The sequence below is a fragment of the Beta vulgaris genome, chromosome 4 (genome assembly GCF_026745355.1).
Source record: "Beta vulgaris subsp. vulgaris cultivar EL10 chromosome 4, EL10.2, whole genome shotgun sequence".
NCBI lineage: Eukaryota > Viridiplantae > Streptophyta > Magnoliopsida > Caryophyllales > Amaranthaceae > Beta > Beta vulgaris.
In genome coordinates, this window is record NC_079205.1 from 61,451,462 (window position 1) to 61,465,319 (window position 13,858).

General features: G+C 32.0%; 1 protein-coding gene and 1 non-coding gene across 4 annotated transcripts; one reads left to right on the plus strand and one right to left on the minus strand.

Annotated features, from left to right (window-relative positions):
* Positions 1-1,825: 1,825 nt before the first annotated feature.
* Positions 1,826-7,167, minus strand: LOC104890156 (protein ASYMMETRIC LEAVES 2). 3 transcript variants are annotated; one of them, XM_048643635.1, is made up of 5 exons: positions 6,903-7,167; positions 5,375-5,505; positions 4,374-5,257; positions 3,689-3,740; positions 1,826-2,222 (listed from the first exon to the last, which is right to left on the minus strand). In XM_048643635.1, the coding sequence occupies exon 3, from the start codon at positions 5,205-5,207 to the stop codon at positions 4,431-4,433; it is 777 nt and encodes a 258-aa protein (XP_048499592.1). In that variant the 5' UTR covers positions 5,208-5,257; positions 5,375-5,505; positions 6,903-7,167; the 3' UTR covers positions 1,826-2,222; positions 3,689-3,740; positions 4,374-4,430. The 3 variants fall into 3 exon arrangements, with proteins under 3 accessions (XP_048499592.1, XP_019104348.2, XP_010673843.2); XM_019248803.2 differs by lacking the exon at positions 3,689-3,740; XM_010675541.4 differs by lacking the exons at positions 3,689-3,740; positions 6,903-7,167 and adding an exon at positions 5,845-6,090.
* A 3,094-nt stretch (positions 7,168-10,261) lies between these two features.
* On the plus strand, positions 10,262-10,334 carry TRNAR-ACG (transfer RNA arginine (anticodon ACG)). Its single transcript has one exon. It is a non-coding gene; the product is annotated as a tRNA-Arg (tRNA).
* Positions 10,335-13,858: the final 3,524 nt, after the last annotated feature.

Consider the following 13,858-nt stretch of genomic DNA (forward strand, 5'->3'; position numbering starts at 1 on the left):
GTAAAGAGAGGGGTCAAGGGGAAAATTAGAGGTTTGAACTCACGTTTAAAGGTTTGACTAGTCAATTCTCTAATTTGAGTGTTTGGTAAAGAGAGATTTGAAAAGGCTAGGGGAGTAGCTCTTTGACACTTGAAATTTGAAAATAAGTGGGCTAAATTACATATAAGTCTTAAATTTCTTGAAAAATACTGCCCTTAGCAAGGTACATCAATGTACAATAATTGACTATGCTCATATTTTATTGTTAATTTTACACAACTAAGTAGTAATCATCTGTCACTTATCAAGCATCTGTATTACTGTATATAACCAATTAATAATATCAGTTAGTCAAACCAACTAATACAATTATATATTACCTATTTGTAAATATAATTTGCTATTAGCTATCAACTATCCACTAATTGTCAAATACTCAAATGGTGCCTAAATTTGAAACAAGCCTCTCGAAGGCAACTTAGCACCCTTTTGAAGAAGAAACTAAAATGATCTCAATTTCTAATGTAATCTTTACGTGGTCCTTTAGCCATGAATTAACTAAGTAATTGAGAAGGTTTCTCTTCAAGATTGCTAAATTAAAACGTACAATATTGCTAATTCCCAAAGATCTCATATGCATGTGTTTCGACTTTCGAAACAAACGCACGTACACAATTTTCTTCCTTTTTAGTTTTTACCTCTATAAGATGCAGGGGGAATCAAAGGAGTTTTTTCTTTTCCTCAATACCATAAGACGCGGCCCCGCACACGCATATGCAAGTATATTTTTTTAGTTGCGCCATTTGGTTTTGTGGCATTGTTTATCAGTCAACTTTGTTAAACTATCTCGCATTATTATATAAGAAAAAACATAGTCAAGTGGAGCTAGTTAGATTCGTGTCAATACGAGGACTCCAAATATCAAATTTTTATAATTTTTACTTACATCTAATAAGAGATATTAACGTTCAAAGATCGTCTCGACGAAGGTGAAAAGCAAATGGTGCAACTAAAAAAAATACAGAGCTAGTATTTACACAAATGCAGACATAGTTAGTGAACTCGAGCTCATGTAGTCATGTATATGTATTAACACACATACACTCATTTATGTATAATGTATGTACATATTTGATGGGAGAGTGAGGGATAATATAATTGTTAGAGCATTTCTTCTGATTTAAAGAGATTTTGAAATCGATTTTCATCCTTTGTATGTAAATCGGAATTCCCTTTACCAACTTGTCAAAGCTATCCTTACCCAAAAAAAGGTACCAACTTGATGGTCAATACGTATTGGAGAACATTTATTTATTTATTGGTAATTAGCTAGGCAAATTGTGCAAACTTTCCTTCACCTTTTCTGTGTTGGTTTATTTTCTTTGGCAAATTAAAACCAGGTTTCCATACATATTTCATTTTTTGTGAAAATAGACTGGTTATAATTGCTTAAGTTACCAATTAGGTTAACAGAGAAGTGGTTATCATTATAACTTTATAGGGGAGTGTTTGGTTAGACGAAAATTTTTAAATTTATTTCCGTTTGTAGAAGGTAGAATATAATTTTCTCTAAAACGCAAATTATTTTCTACCCAACAATAGAAAGACTAATTTATAATCGTATATTTCTTTGAAAATGTTTTTCATGGTAAATATTTTCCGTATAGCCAAGTGAAGTCTTAGATTAAGGTCTATATCAACCCGCCTTAATTAGGTTAGAGCCTTGATCCTTGTCAAAATTATTTGAGTAGTGATTATCATAATAGGGATATTACATATGTATGTTATTTTCAATGTTGAACTACAATCTAAATGGGGAAATAAAAAGTACTCTCATAACAAGGGATTCAAAAAATCAGACAATATATTGATTGTTGATCTTTTCAAGCTTTAACCTATCTTGCTAGCTATACTAAATAGAGAATTCCTATAAAAAACACAGCTCCAATTGTGGGTGAGACAATTAATTAAAGAGGACCATGAAGAAATTGTGGGCAAAATGACAAGACTAATACACTAGAACACATGTATTTGTCCCATAACATATGACATAATTTCGAATTCTTAAACAGATAATAGATACACATATATGGCAAAAAAATTTGATGTAAAGATGTTAATAATTAAGATATATGAGGACAACTTCCTCTTTCTTTTGTCTCGCTTTAGTTTTATGTTGCTAGGTTTTTCAATCTCTCATCTCAAGATATTGAATTCTCCTAGGTTTTCCAAGTTGTACAAACCTGCATAACACAAGAAAAATTACAATCATTACTTCAAGATATAAAGAACTGATCAAGCTTATTAAACTCCATTAAAACTATATTAGTACCTTAATTTAGGAAAAGATAAATTAACGTAAGAATAATCGCACCATAATATCTGATATTGTCAAAGCAATTCAATCTCGATTAATTAAAAACCATTAAAAAAATTATTCATTCACAATTTGTTCGAATTCCCTTTATTTCGAAGGGGCTTAAGAGTTTCACAATTACACCCGTGATATAATGCACTTTTAAAAAGGTAGAAGATACATTAGAGGGTGTTTGATATAGAAAAACTTGATATAGGAAACGGATTCAAATAAGCTTTTTCATTTCTAATTGTTTGGGATGAGTGTTAACTAACAAATATCGTTTCCGAAGGAAAACACAATCCCTCCGCCAACCATTTGTTATCCTTATCAAGCTAGTAGAAGCAAATCACGTTTCCTTTCTCAATAATAAACCTCTCAATTGTTTTCACTAGAACACCAAACAACTATTAAAGATAACAATTATTATTTCCATTTCCACTTCTTATCCAAATCCTTTCCATTCTATTTCCTTTAATCATAACAAAAGCTACTTAAAATTGCTATTGTGTATCTTATGGAGTATCATTTTCCTCCACTTTTCAATTAGCAAATAATTTCTCCAAAAATAATGGGAAACAACAAATAAGAACACTAGCTAGTGACCAAATGACAAAAAGCACACACCAAAGATGCAAAAAGGAAAGTACAATATCATATGTGTATTGAGATGTTTTTATTTTTACGTGGTTGAGCGCAATATTTGCTGCCTAATATTAGTAATGTCAGTAAAAAGGACACTTATAAGTTATACCATGACCTCATCATCCGTAAATTATTATGGACTTTTCTTCATCTAATTGTTCTAATTCTTCCTAGCTACTGTTTTTTCTTTCAATATGTCTTTTCAAAACACTAATGATTCACTTTCACACCACTTCAACATTTTGTAACCCTAACTTGTGCGCTAGTACTTGTTCTTTTCTAAGAGTACAATTGTACAAGTTTATAATCAACATACAAATTAATGTCTTTTTATGCACAAATATTTGATCAATTATAGTTGGGAATAAAACATATTAATAGAAATACTATTTCTAATCATCTAATAGTACTAAAATAACGCGTAATTTTATCATAAATTTCAATTCATGATATTTCTATCATAATTAACCCAAGGCTATTATTTGCACAACGTACACTTCTTAATACTAGTAGAAGATTAAGTATTAGTAATCCGAAATTCGGTGATTATTATAAAATCAAAAATCCCCCTAAACTATAATTATTTACTACAAATTGATAATGGTTCAGTGGATTTAATTTTTATAAGTTAAATTTTCCCTATTTAAGTCAAAATGAAGAACAAACATACAGTATTTTTCTCGCAATACTATAATTATTGCACCTGACCTTATATGTATTTGTAGCAAAACATCCACTGCACACTATCCTGAATCTCTTACTGTATCAAGCCACAAATGTTTCAGATATCACTATTGGTTAGTAATAATAATAGTGTTTATTTACATATCACTGTATCATAATTGTTGAATATGAGTATATGATTTTATTACTATTTCTTGAGTAATTGTATTAGACACACCATGTGATAATAACTATGGGTTAGGAAAAAGATAGAGAAATAAGGGTGGAGGGAAAGACTAAATTAAAGACTTCATATTTTATGAAATTCTCCACATTTATCATTACACTTTTATAATTCCAAGACCTAAATGTTATAAAAATTTTCATTACCATTTTTTTTCCACGATACAATAAATAACTCATAGCTTCATAGCTAGGTATAAACATGAACTAATTAGAAATCCCTAAACAAAATTGAAATATAAAGACATATTTGAAAATAAATCGAAACAATATAGTATTCCTTCCGTCCCTCATCATTCTTTTTATTAGAAACATATATAACTTAGATATTGATATAACGAGACGAATTTGTCCTAAGGTTTTTAGCCAGGACTTCTTAATCTGAAACAGACTTACTAAGGTTCTACTCACATTTTATGTCTAATCGTTGCAACTAAAAATAAAACAGAGGTAGTATATTTTATGAGAAGCTAGGTAATAAGATTACCTGTGGTAGGGTTTGCAAGGAGCCATGACATGAAAATGGAGAAAATGTTTATGTAGATTAAGACGGATCAATACTCCGGCGGTCATCCCCTCCGGCAGCCCTAGCAGTAGGCTGTTGATGAAGCTGAGTTAGCTGGCCTATACCAGCAGCAGCAGATACATTCATATTCATAGCAAGAAGTCCAGTGTCATAGCCATGGTTATTACCACTACCACCAGCCGCCATATCAAACCCTCTTAAAGTATTTATCCCTAAACCAACACCAGTTTGGTGATGGTTAGGGAAAAACTGGTGCGGCGAGTACAGTTGTTGTTGGTCTCTCGCCGCACCAGTTAAACCACCACCAATCCCCAGTAGTCCAATCCCTAGAGACTGGGGATGATGATGGTGGTGGTGAGCGGCTTCTGCTGTGGCGGAAGCAGTGCTCGCCACAGCAGAAGCCGCTAAAATCCCACCTCCGCTACAATTATTTGTAGCGGGGGTAGGGAATGTGAAGTTTTGGTACTTAGATAGCTCAGTACGAGCACATGATAAGTCCATTTGTAGCTGACGAAGTTGATGTTGCAGTAATGAAATGACTCCTACACAGCCGTAGACTGGATCTCGAAGACGCATGTCTGCCTCGTAAGCTAATGAGTTTACGGCGTCTTCCCTCTGGTGAGGGTGGAGCTCGTTAAGAAGTTTGGTCACGTTGCTAGCACCAAACACTTTATGCACGTTTGCGAACTTTTGAGGTTGGTCTGGTGGGAAGTATGGTGCAAAAACACATTCTGGTTGACACTTTCTCCTTAGAAACTTGCACGCCGCACACGGCGAATTCGACGACGATGCCATATCTTGCAGTTTGTAATTTGATTCTTGTGAAATTTAATCCTTCAGACAGACTGAAAAAGATAAAGAGAAAGAATAGTATTTAATGAAGTAGGAGTATATATATGTATGTATACATATAGTACTGAAAAAGAAGAAAGAGTTGAAGAAGAATTAAGAAGAAGATCTACCTTTTAAAAGAAGATTTGATGTAAGAAGAGGATTTTTCTTGTTTTTGGAACTCTTTCTTCAGCAACAGCTAGAGCTAAACAAAGTAGCTGTTTTTTTGTATGATCGATCAGCAGCTTTCACCAGATTTGAACTGTCAAACCCAAAGTCAACAAATTATACCATTACACTTTTTATTCAACTTCCCAAAAATAAACTCACACATACAAAAATTAATTATTTGTCCATGCCCTTTTTTTCTAGAAATAATATGAACACGAACACTAACACAAACACGAACACTAACACAAACACGAACACTAAAAGAAATAAGCAAATTTATGCGACAAGTAAAACTTTAGTCGCGAAAAATAAGTACTGTTTCTTGTAATGTAACTGTCAAAGGACCAACTCAAACTGATGATTGAGGTCCCAGGAATAAATTTATACTCTATCAGTAACAAAACGCGTAAATTATATGAGAGAAAAATACCATAGAGAAAGAAGGTTGAATGAAGCTAATGAGCTAAAGGGATGTGTTTGGATCTCGTGTAAGGAAAGTAAAAGGTAAGAGAGATTTACATCAATTTCAAAGTAAAGAAATGTGACAAACGAGATCTTGCTTGAAATTCATAGATGTAATCAATTTATGTGTATATATACTAATAATACTCTCTTACACTTGCTAATTCTCATAAATTTGACCTGTAAAAAGCTAAGAGTTTTAGACTTTTTATGAAGAGAAGAGATCATATAAAGTATAATATATGTTCTTGGGATCATATATTATTATACACAACTATATAATTCTCCTTTGCTTATAAAATGGTACGTAGTACTTACTTACTAATGGAGTACTATAGAAGTTGTTAAATATAAGTAAGAGTGAAAGTAGCAATAATTATAATAATTAAACAAAGTTGTATAGTGTACTTTAGTATAGTATAATTAAGGTCCTAACAAAGAGAAATCTTTATCACACTCTTTTGACTATGGGAGTTGTGATCTTCTTACTAATTCTCTTATTCTTCCTTGGGATTGAAAATATATAGTACTTACTATAATTTTTATTATATTTTCTATCTTAAATGTGAAATGAAAATTAGTATTATGATGGATTTTTCTCGATTCATTCGGTCAAACCTTTTTTAAAATATTATTATTTAAATTTTCCTCCTTTTTTTCAACCTCGATTTCCATGTTGTTGATGAAAACTATGAAGAAAAAGACCCTTCCAAAATCATTTTTTTTTTTTGAAAAATGTTAAAAATAATAACAATACAAAAATCATTAAAAGAGACGGTCTAATTTTAATATAAAATTAGACCTAGTTACTAAACGGATTAAACTAACAACCGAAAGAAATCCCACCTTAAATTAGCTAACAAGACACAAGCTTTTTTAGGTTTTTTTTGTAGTTGGATAAAAAATGTAAAATAAATATATAAATAAAAAAGAGGAAAGAGAGGGGATCATGCAAGTTTGTGGGGTTTGTTTGGTGCATAAAAAACGCAGCTTGCAATTTCTTCGCCGTGAAATTATCTTACTCACCGGAAAACTTTGCAAAGAAAAAGATGATGATGATGGTGATGGTAATGAATATGATGATGATGATGATGATGATGATGTACGATATGTATGTAATTCTAGAGAGAGAAAGAGGGGGTGTTTGGAGATTGTAGAGAGAGAAAGAAGAGGAGAAAAAAAAGGGGAAGGAATATTGATAGATGGGTGTAGTCTGTAGTATGTAGCACCCCCAAGAGCAAAGGCTAAGGAGGCGCGGAGAAAGTGAAGAGAAGATTTATAGTGAGTGAGTGAGTGAGTGAATAATGTAGACAGCTATTGTTAGGGCATAGCAGAAGGATGTGGTATGGATGACAAAAATATTTAATGATGATGATGATGGGTTTGTTCATGGATGTGGGTACCATCAGTGATAAAAGAGAGATTATAGTTGTGTGTGTGATATGATGTATGCATTTAATTTTTCATGTACTATTATTATCATTTGTGCATGTAATTGATCATCATATGTTATACTAGCTACTTCTATGTGTTATGAATTCTATGGGGTTTGGAGTGTGTTTAGTTTAAAATTGTATAGGGTAGATTGATTGTTTTTAGAATGATGAAAGTGTATTAAGTTATAAGAATTGAACCATTAAGAATGATGAAAGTGTATTAAGTTTAGCAATTGGTAATTGGTGATATGTTAGTGTGTTTAATTGTTGGTTTGGTTGTATTGTCTAAGTTAAGACATATTTGTGAATGACAAATCTTTGTTAAAAAACGACGATTAAGGTGAAATCTTGAAGAGGTATGTAGTGAATAACACTCTGTCCTGAAAATGGTGTTGATTAGTAAAATCTATTTGCAAGACAAATTAGGTTTTTGTAAAGGTTTCAGATCCAAAAATACCTCTTTTTGTATACAAAATCTTATAATCATTCATGATCATTTTAGAGATGGTATTGAGAAATAATATAAATCATTCGTCACATTACCATGAATTGTCATGAGAGTGTATTTCAAAAATCACATTCAAATTCACTATTATTGTCGATATCATTCACATGCGACTAACCAATGAATTGTTATTGATAAAAGAAAAAAAAATAATGTAGGTTATAAAAAGAATTATTTGAAGCAAAAACACTAGAGATGTACTACTACAAAAGAATGGAGGTAATTTATATTTTTATTTGAGCCTTCCAATGATGGCCACTTGTGCGGGTTGGCCGGGCCGTGGGCCGTAGCGGGTGTGCTAAGATTTCACGATCCGCTGACTGAAATTCATGGGTTGTGTAGGTTGGTCCGCTGGCTGAAATATCTTGGTCCACACCAGTCTGTTACTGTTTTTACTGTTCGGGAAGCGGTTCGTGGGTCTGGGCCTGGACCGGCTGGCGGGCCGGCATGAGAATATTTTTTTCATAATTATTTAATCATTGAAATTATTCATTATTGTTACAAAATGAATTAAAATATATACAATTATTAATATTAATGAATAATTTTATTATTTTTAAATTTGATTGAATAATAATATATGCAATCTGATTAAAATATATATAATTTGATTAAAATAAACAAAATTTGGTTCAATATTTACTTGGACTGGGCTGGTGCAGTTCATGGGTTGCGCTGGACCGATTTCGTGGTCCGAGTTGGGAGGTTTAGTAGCGGGCTTTAGACTTTAGTGGGCTGGACTCAAGAAATCTGACCCACCCACCAATTTGCAGCTAATGTTGTTCTTGTTTGTTTCTCACGGTCCAAGCTGGGTTGGACCGGGCTTTTTGCGGACCCATCCACGAAATGGGTTGGACTGGATTGGTCCGTACTGTTGATCATCTCTACTATAATATTATATCAATATCATATATACATAATAGTAGATGTTAATGTTGTTGGTAGAGTAAAGAAGAAAGAGTTGTGGGCTTACAAGTTGGGAGAAGTTTAGGGTGTTTTTAGCTGCAGGTTGAGTATTACCTGTCCCCTCCTAGTCCGGCGTGGGGCTAGGCTTCCCAATTCCCCCGACTTTTTTTCTTAATCATAGGGGGAAAATGAACTTATTAATGACACACTAATTAATGCTCACTTTCTCAGACTAACTACATCTCTCCATTCCAAGTCTTAGTTACATCAAATACCAAAGTACAAACACAAATCATTAATTTTTTAAACGTGGTAAATGAGGAGCTTGTCTAGGCGTCCAACAGTTTGAGTCTCTTAGGAGACTCAAACAGGGGTAATTTGGTCATTTTATGCGTTGGAAGAATTCACGCGCGTGTGGCAAGGATTTGTTTGGTACCAATGCTAGGTTATAATGGTACCATTCTCTGAAAATATTGATACCTTGGTACCAGTCCTGATAACAATTTGATACCAATGTCAGGTTATAATGGTACCAATGTGTTTTTTTTTTGGGTGTTTGAGTCTTTTTTAGACTCAAACAGTTGGTTACCAAGCCTTTCTCGGTAAATGAGGTATGGACTAACCTGTACAATTTTCATTATATAGGTGCAAGATACTCCCTTTTCATTTGTTTTTCCTCAAATATGCTACTCACCTCTAGATGTGAGAGGATATAATTTTACATATATTCGAGTGTATAAGATACATTTTGAATAGTTTATTTTGACATGTGTTTCATGTCATTTGAGGATTTTTTACAAAAGAAATGGTGCTTTGCAAATTGTTACACGTTAAATTATGGTGTAACAGTTACACCCAAAAATTTGTGTTGTACCAATGTGTATGCATATCAAAATATGAAATTATAAATGGATGATTTGCACCTACCGTGAATAGTAAGTGTATATATACAACTTTTTGCTACATCTGGTCCTGGATATGGGGGAGGCAAGGAGTATATGCATCTGGCCTATCCAATTGCCATTTCTAGCTAGTTCTACCTAGAAGGGTGGTGATGTTTTGGCACCTCAATGTGTTTGTTTTACCTTAATTCAGAGTCAAACTAAGATAAGAACTTGGTAATCTAGACATGTTCATGCACATACAAAAAAGAACTTACTCTTTGAGACTAATAGATAAATTATAGATTATTGTATTACTAAACAACATAAGAGAATGATAAGTTGTAGGTAAGGATTTTTTAAGAGTGAATCAAACACAACTTAATTGGTTAGAATTTTGTAAGTGGTACGCAAGACTTTGTATTAAATTTCATTTATGTTATTTATTCTTGTATCTCTCTCTACACCAAAAAAAATTGTATAACTATTTTTCTATTGATATCTATTATTATTAAATGGACCACCATTCTTTAAACTAAAATTAAATTTAACATTTCATAATCAACCAATAAAAAACAATGACTTCACAATTGTTATACATAACATTTGAGCTGAATGACTTCAAGAATACTTTAACTACTGAAGAGATCAGCAAGTGACTCTGTGGCCCAATGGATAAGGCGCTGGTCTACGGAACCAGAGATTCTGGGTTCGATCCCCAGCAGAGTCGAATTTTTTTTATAAATTTTGATGTATATTTATTGGGCCCCGTTATGATCCGAGAATTCGCATACTTTCGTTTGCATATGATACTAATGGGTCGGCCCAAAATCTGCAACCTGGACTGCTTATTTTTATTTACATAATGGGTCGGCCCAAAATCTGCAACCTGGACTGCTTATTTTTATTTTTTTTGTTGTTCAAGTTTTGAAGCAAAACTACTTTTTAGGTACGGGTTATATGTCCCGAGTAATTATACCTTTTATATAAACTTTAAAATGATAACATTAAGTATCACTTAATTTAGTAAACAAGACTTTAGTATATATATTTGTGATCACGGGATTAAATTTTATACAACGCATTTTCTGTTATTTTATTGTACGTGATGTAAGTACTTAGCTCTACCCTTAAATTGCATTAGAGTTGGATTGGAAAACAGAATTTACTTGTTGCAGGAACATAACTTGAAAGTGAAAATATTACTTTAGTATATATATTTATGATCACGGGATTAAATTTTATACAATGTATTTTCTGTTATTTTATTGTACGTGATGTACGTACTTAGCTCCACCCTTAAATTGCATTAGAGTTGGATTGGAAAACAGAATTTACTTGTTGCGGGAACATAACTTGAAAGTGAAAGTATTACAATCTCACCCAATTGCGGGTAAATGAGTAGTACAACTGTACAAGGGGTATAATTGCACAATTTTGAAAAAAAAAAACTATTAAGATATAAATGAGTTAGTTTTGCATGGACCTGGTGACTTCTTTTTGCATATAGTAACCTTTTAAAATCTTAAGTTATACTATGCAGTTACTATCTACTATATCATGATCACTTTTTTTATATAGTCACTGTTTTTCACGTTAGTTTATCATAATGAAATTTTCACTTTGTGACATAGTAACCTTTCTTTTCAAATAGTCAAACTTTACAATCTATATATCCACTCATCTTTTATATCTATTTTTTTATATAATGACCCTTTTCTTCATAAATCACATGAAGTACTATTAGTTCCACACTAATATAACGTATACCAAATTCATATAAGTTTGCACATCTCTTTTCCCTAAAAAAAAAAAGTTCATATAAGTTTTTTACTATATAAAGATATATAAAATCAAGTCCATTTTGGACATTTTTTTCATGGACTGTGTTAATACGGAAACGTATTTTTGGACTATTTTCCTTTGGGCTGACTATGCTAGTAAAAGAGGCTTTTCATATTGCCTAATACTCATATGAAATCTATGCTAGTAAAGGAGGCTTTGTTTTTCTTAAGGAAAAGATAGTCTATAAAAGTATTATGAAGGAGGCTTTTGATATTGCCTAATACTCTTATGAGTAAGTTTTTCGTCATAAAATAAGTGACGCACTTCTTTCAAAAAGGTTTCATATAAAAGAGAAAAATGTATCTCTTATTTTATGACGGAGTAAATATATGACATTCGACTTCTTTCAATGTTAAATTCTCTTCTTTATCAATTTAGAAATTAGAATAATTTTTTCCAGGTAATATATTTCCTTTTAGTTAATTTTGTTTCCGTAATTATATGGCTATATCAACATTTTCAAAATATCTCCAACTCACATGTCAAATTAATTGTCCTTATTAAATTAAACAAAAGTGCCTTATATATATAGGAAAGTAATTTCTTAGAGTTATTTAGTGGTATAATTAGAAAATGTGTAACCCTTAACACTAAGAATCAGTTAACAATTGACATATAGTTCAGTTATGTCAACGAAATTGTTTAATTATGACGTTTTAGCTTATGATGTATCTATTACGTAGTTCACGATTACAAAATACTCCATTTTAACTTGTATTCATACCTCATTTCGTACTTTTTGGATCTACCACTAAACATACAATCCTTTCAGAGTCTATTTTTGGAGAGATGATCTCACTTTAGTGTTAACGTGAGACCGCTGATGTCACATGACATCACGCGTGTGCATCAAACCAGCAGTAGAATTAGTTAAGCGTTTGCACCTAATAGTTATGCTAGCCTTAAATTAATTCTAGAAGAATCAGTGAGTCGCTGAAGTATATCAGTTAGTCGCTGGAGTATATTAGTTAGTTGTTGGAGTATATTAGTTAAACGCTGAAGTATATATTAGTTAAGCGTTGAAGTAAATTAGTTGTATCATAAAAATCAAATTATAATGCATAGTATTGGCCGTAACTTCAAAATCACGCATAAATAATTATGTCTTTCTCAAAAAAACTAATGCACTAATTCTATCATAAACCCTCCAAAACAAACCCATCATGCTCTTCTTCAATAAGTCAGACAACAGAGAATTGCAACAAACCAAACTAGGGCAAAAATCACCATCTTTAACACACAAAAACACATTAGCAGCTTCAATCAAAAAACCCTTTTTCTTACAAACATTGATCACTATATCAAAGAAGAACAACCAAAATTGAGAAAGAAAACAAATATTGATGGATACCCAATTGAGAATGTGATCAGTTGAAGAAACCCAAAAGTTTAGTTCGATCAAAAAACTGATTGTGATGAAGAACAGATTGAATAATATATGGGTTTAGCTATTTAGTGATTTTTGAAGAACCCATTAAAATTTCCAAGTTGTTGTGTTTGAGAAGTCTTGAAATTTCTTCAACATTTTCGCCATTGGTGAGATTCAAGATGGTGAAATTGCATGAGATAATCTGAGTTTTGTGCGTTTTCTGTTAAAAAACAATAACAACCAAATACCCAAATATCATAACTATTTATCAGAAAACATTAACTAATGTCCAGAATTACAATTATCAACCATAAAACCATAAATGAAGATCGAGGCTAAGACTTAAAGGAAAAACAGACTCGTCTCACGTTAGTGTTAACGTGAGACGGTCGTTTATAAGACTTTGCGATCCTTTTATACATCGAAATTTAGCAATAAAATTGATTGAATTGGGTTTTCAAATCAAGTGTGTGTCATATTACGTGACCAATTGATCATTGAAGTATCTAGATACTACAAGTTTCTTTTATGGTTATTTTCACCAATTCTAAGGTGATCACCAACAACAAAATAAATCACATATTCAAAATTGCATCTACTAGTTTTAGTAGCTTAATCATAGTGTGTGCAATTGAACAAACTTGATGATCTTACTTCTTATCATTTTTCACAAATCTATGATTTGAGTTGGAAATTCTTATTCCTCTATAATGAACCAAACAAAGCCTTTTATACGAAAACAAATAAAGCATGTGGGGATCAAAGAATAATTACTTTGATTATAACTACACTGATTTTAAGCCTAACTGGAATGTCACAAATTGCGGTGGAGAGAAAAAGAATTTTGTCGTTCTATGTCGCACTCATCATCCTAAATTATCAAGTCAAGCAACAATATCATTGTAAATTACTAAATTGTTATTTCTTCAAACATCCTCCAAATCTCATTAATCTTAACTACATTCTTCTAATTATAAACTATGCGTAGAATTTAACACGTACTCTTCTGTTTTTTTTCTAAAATTAAGAAGATTCTCTCT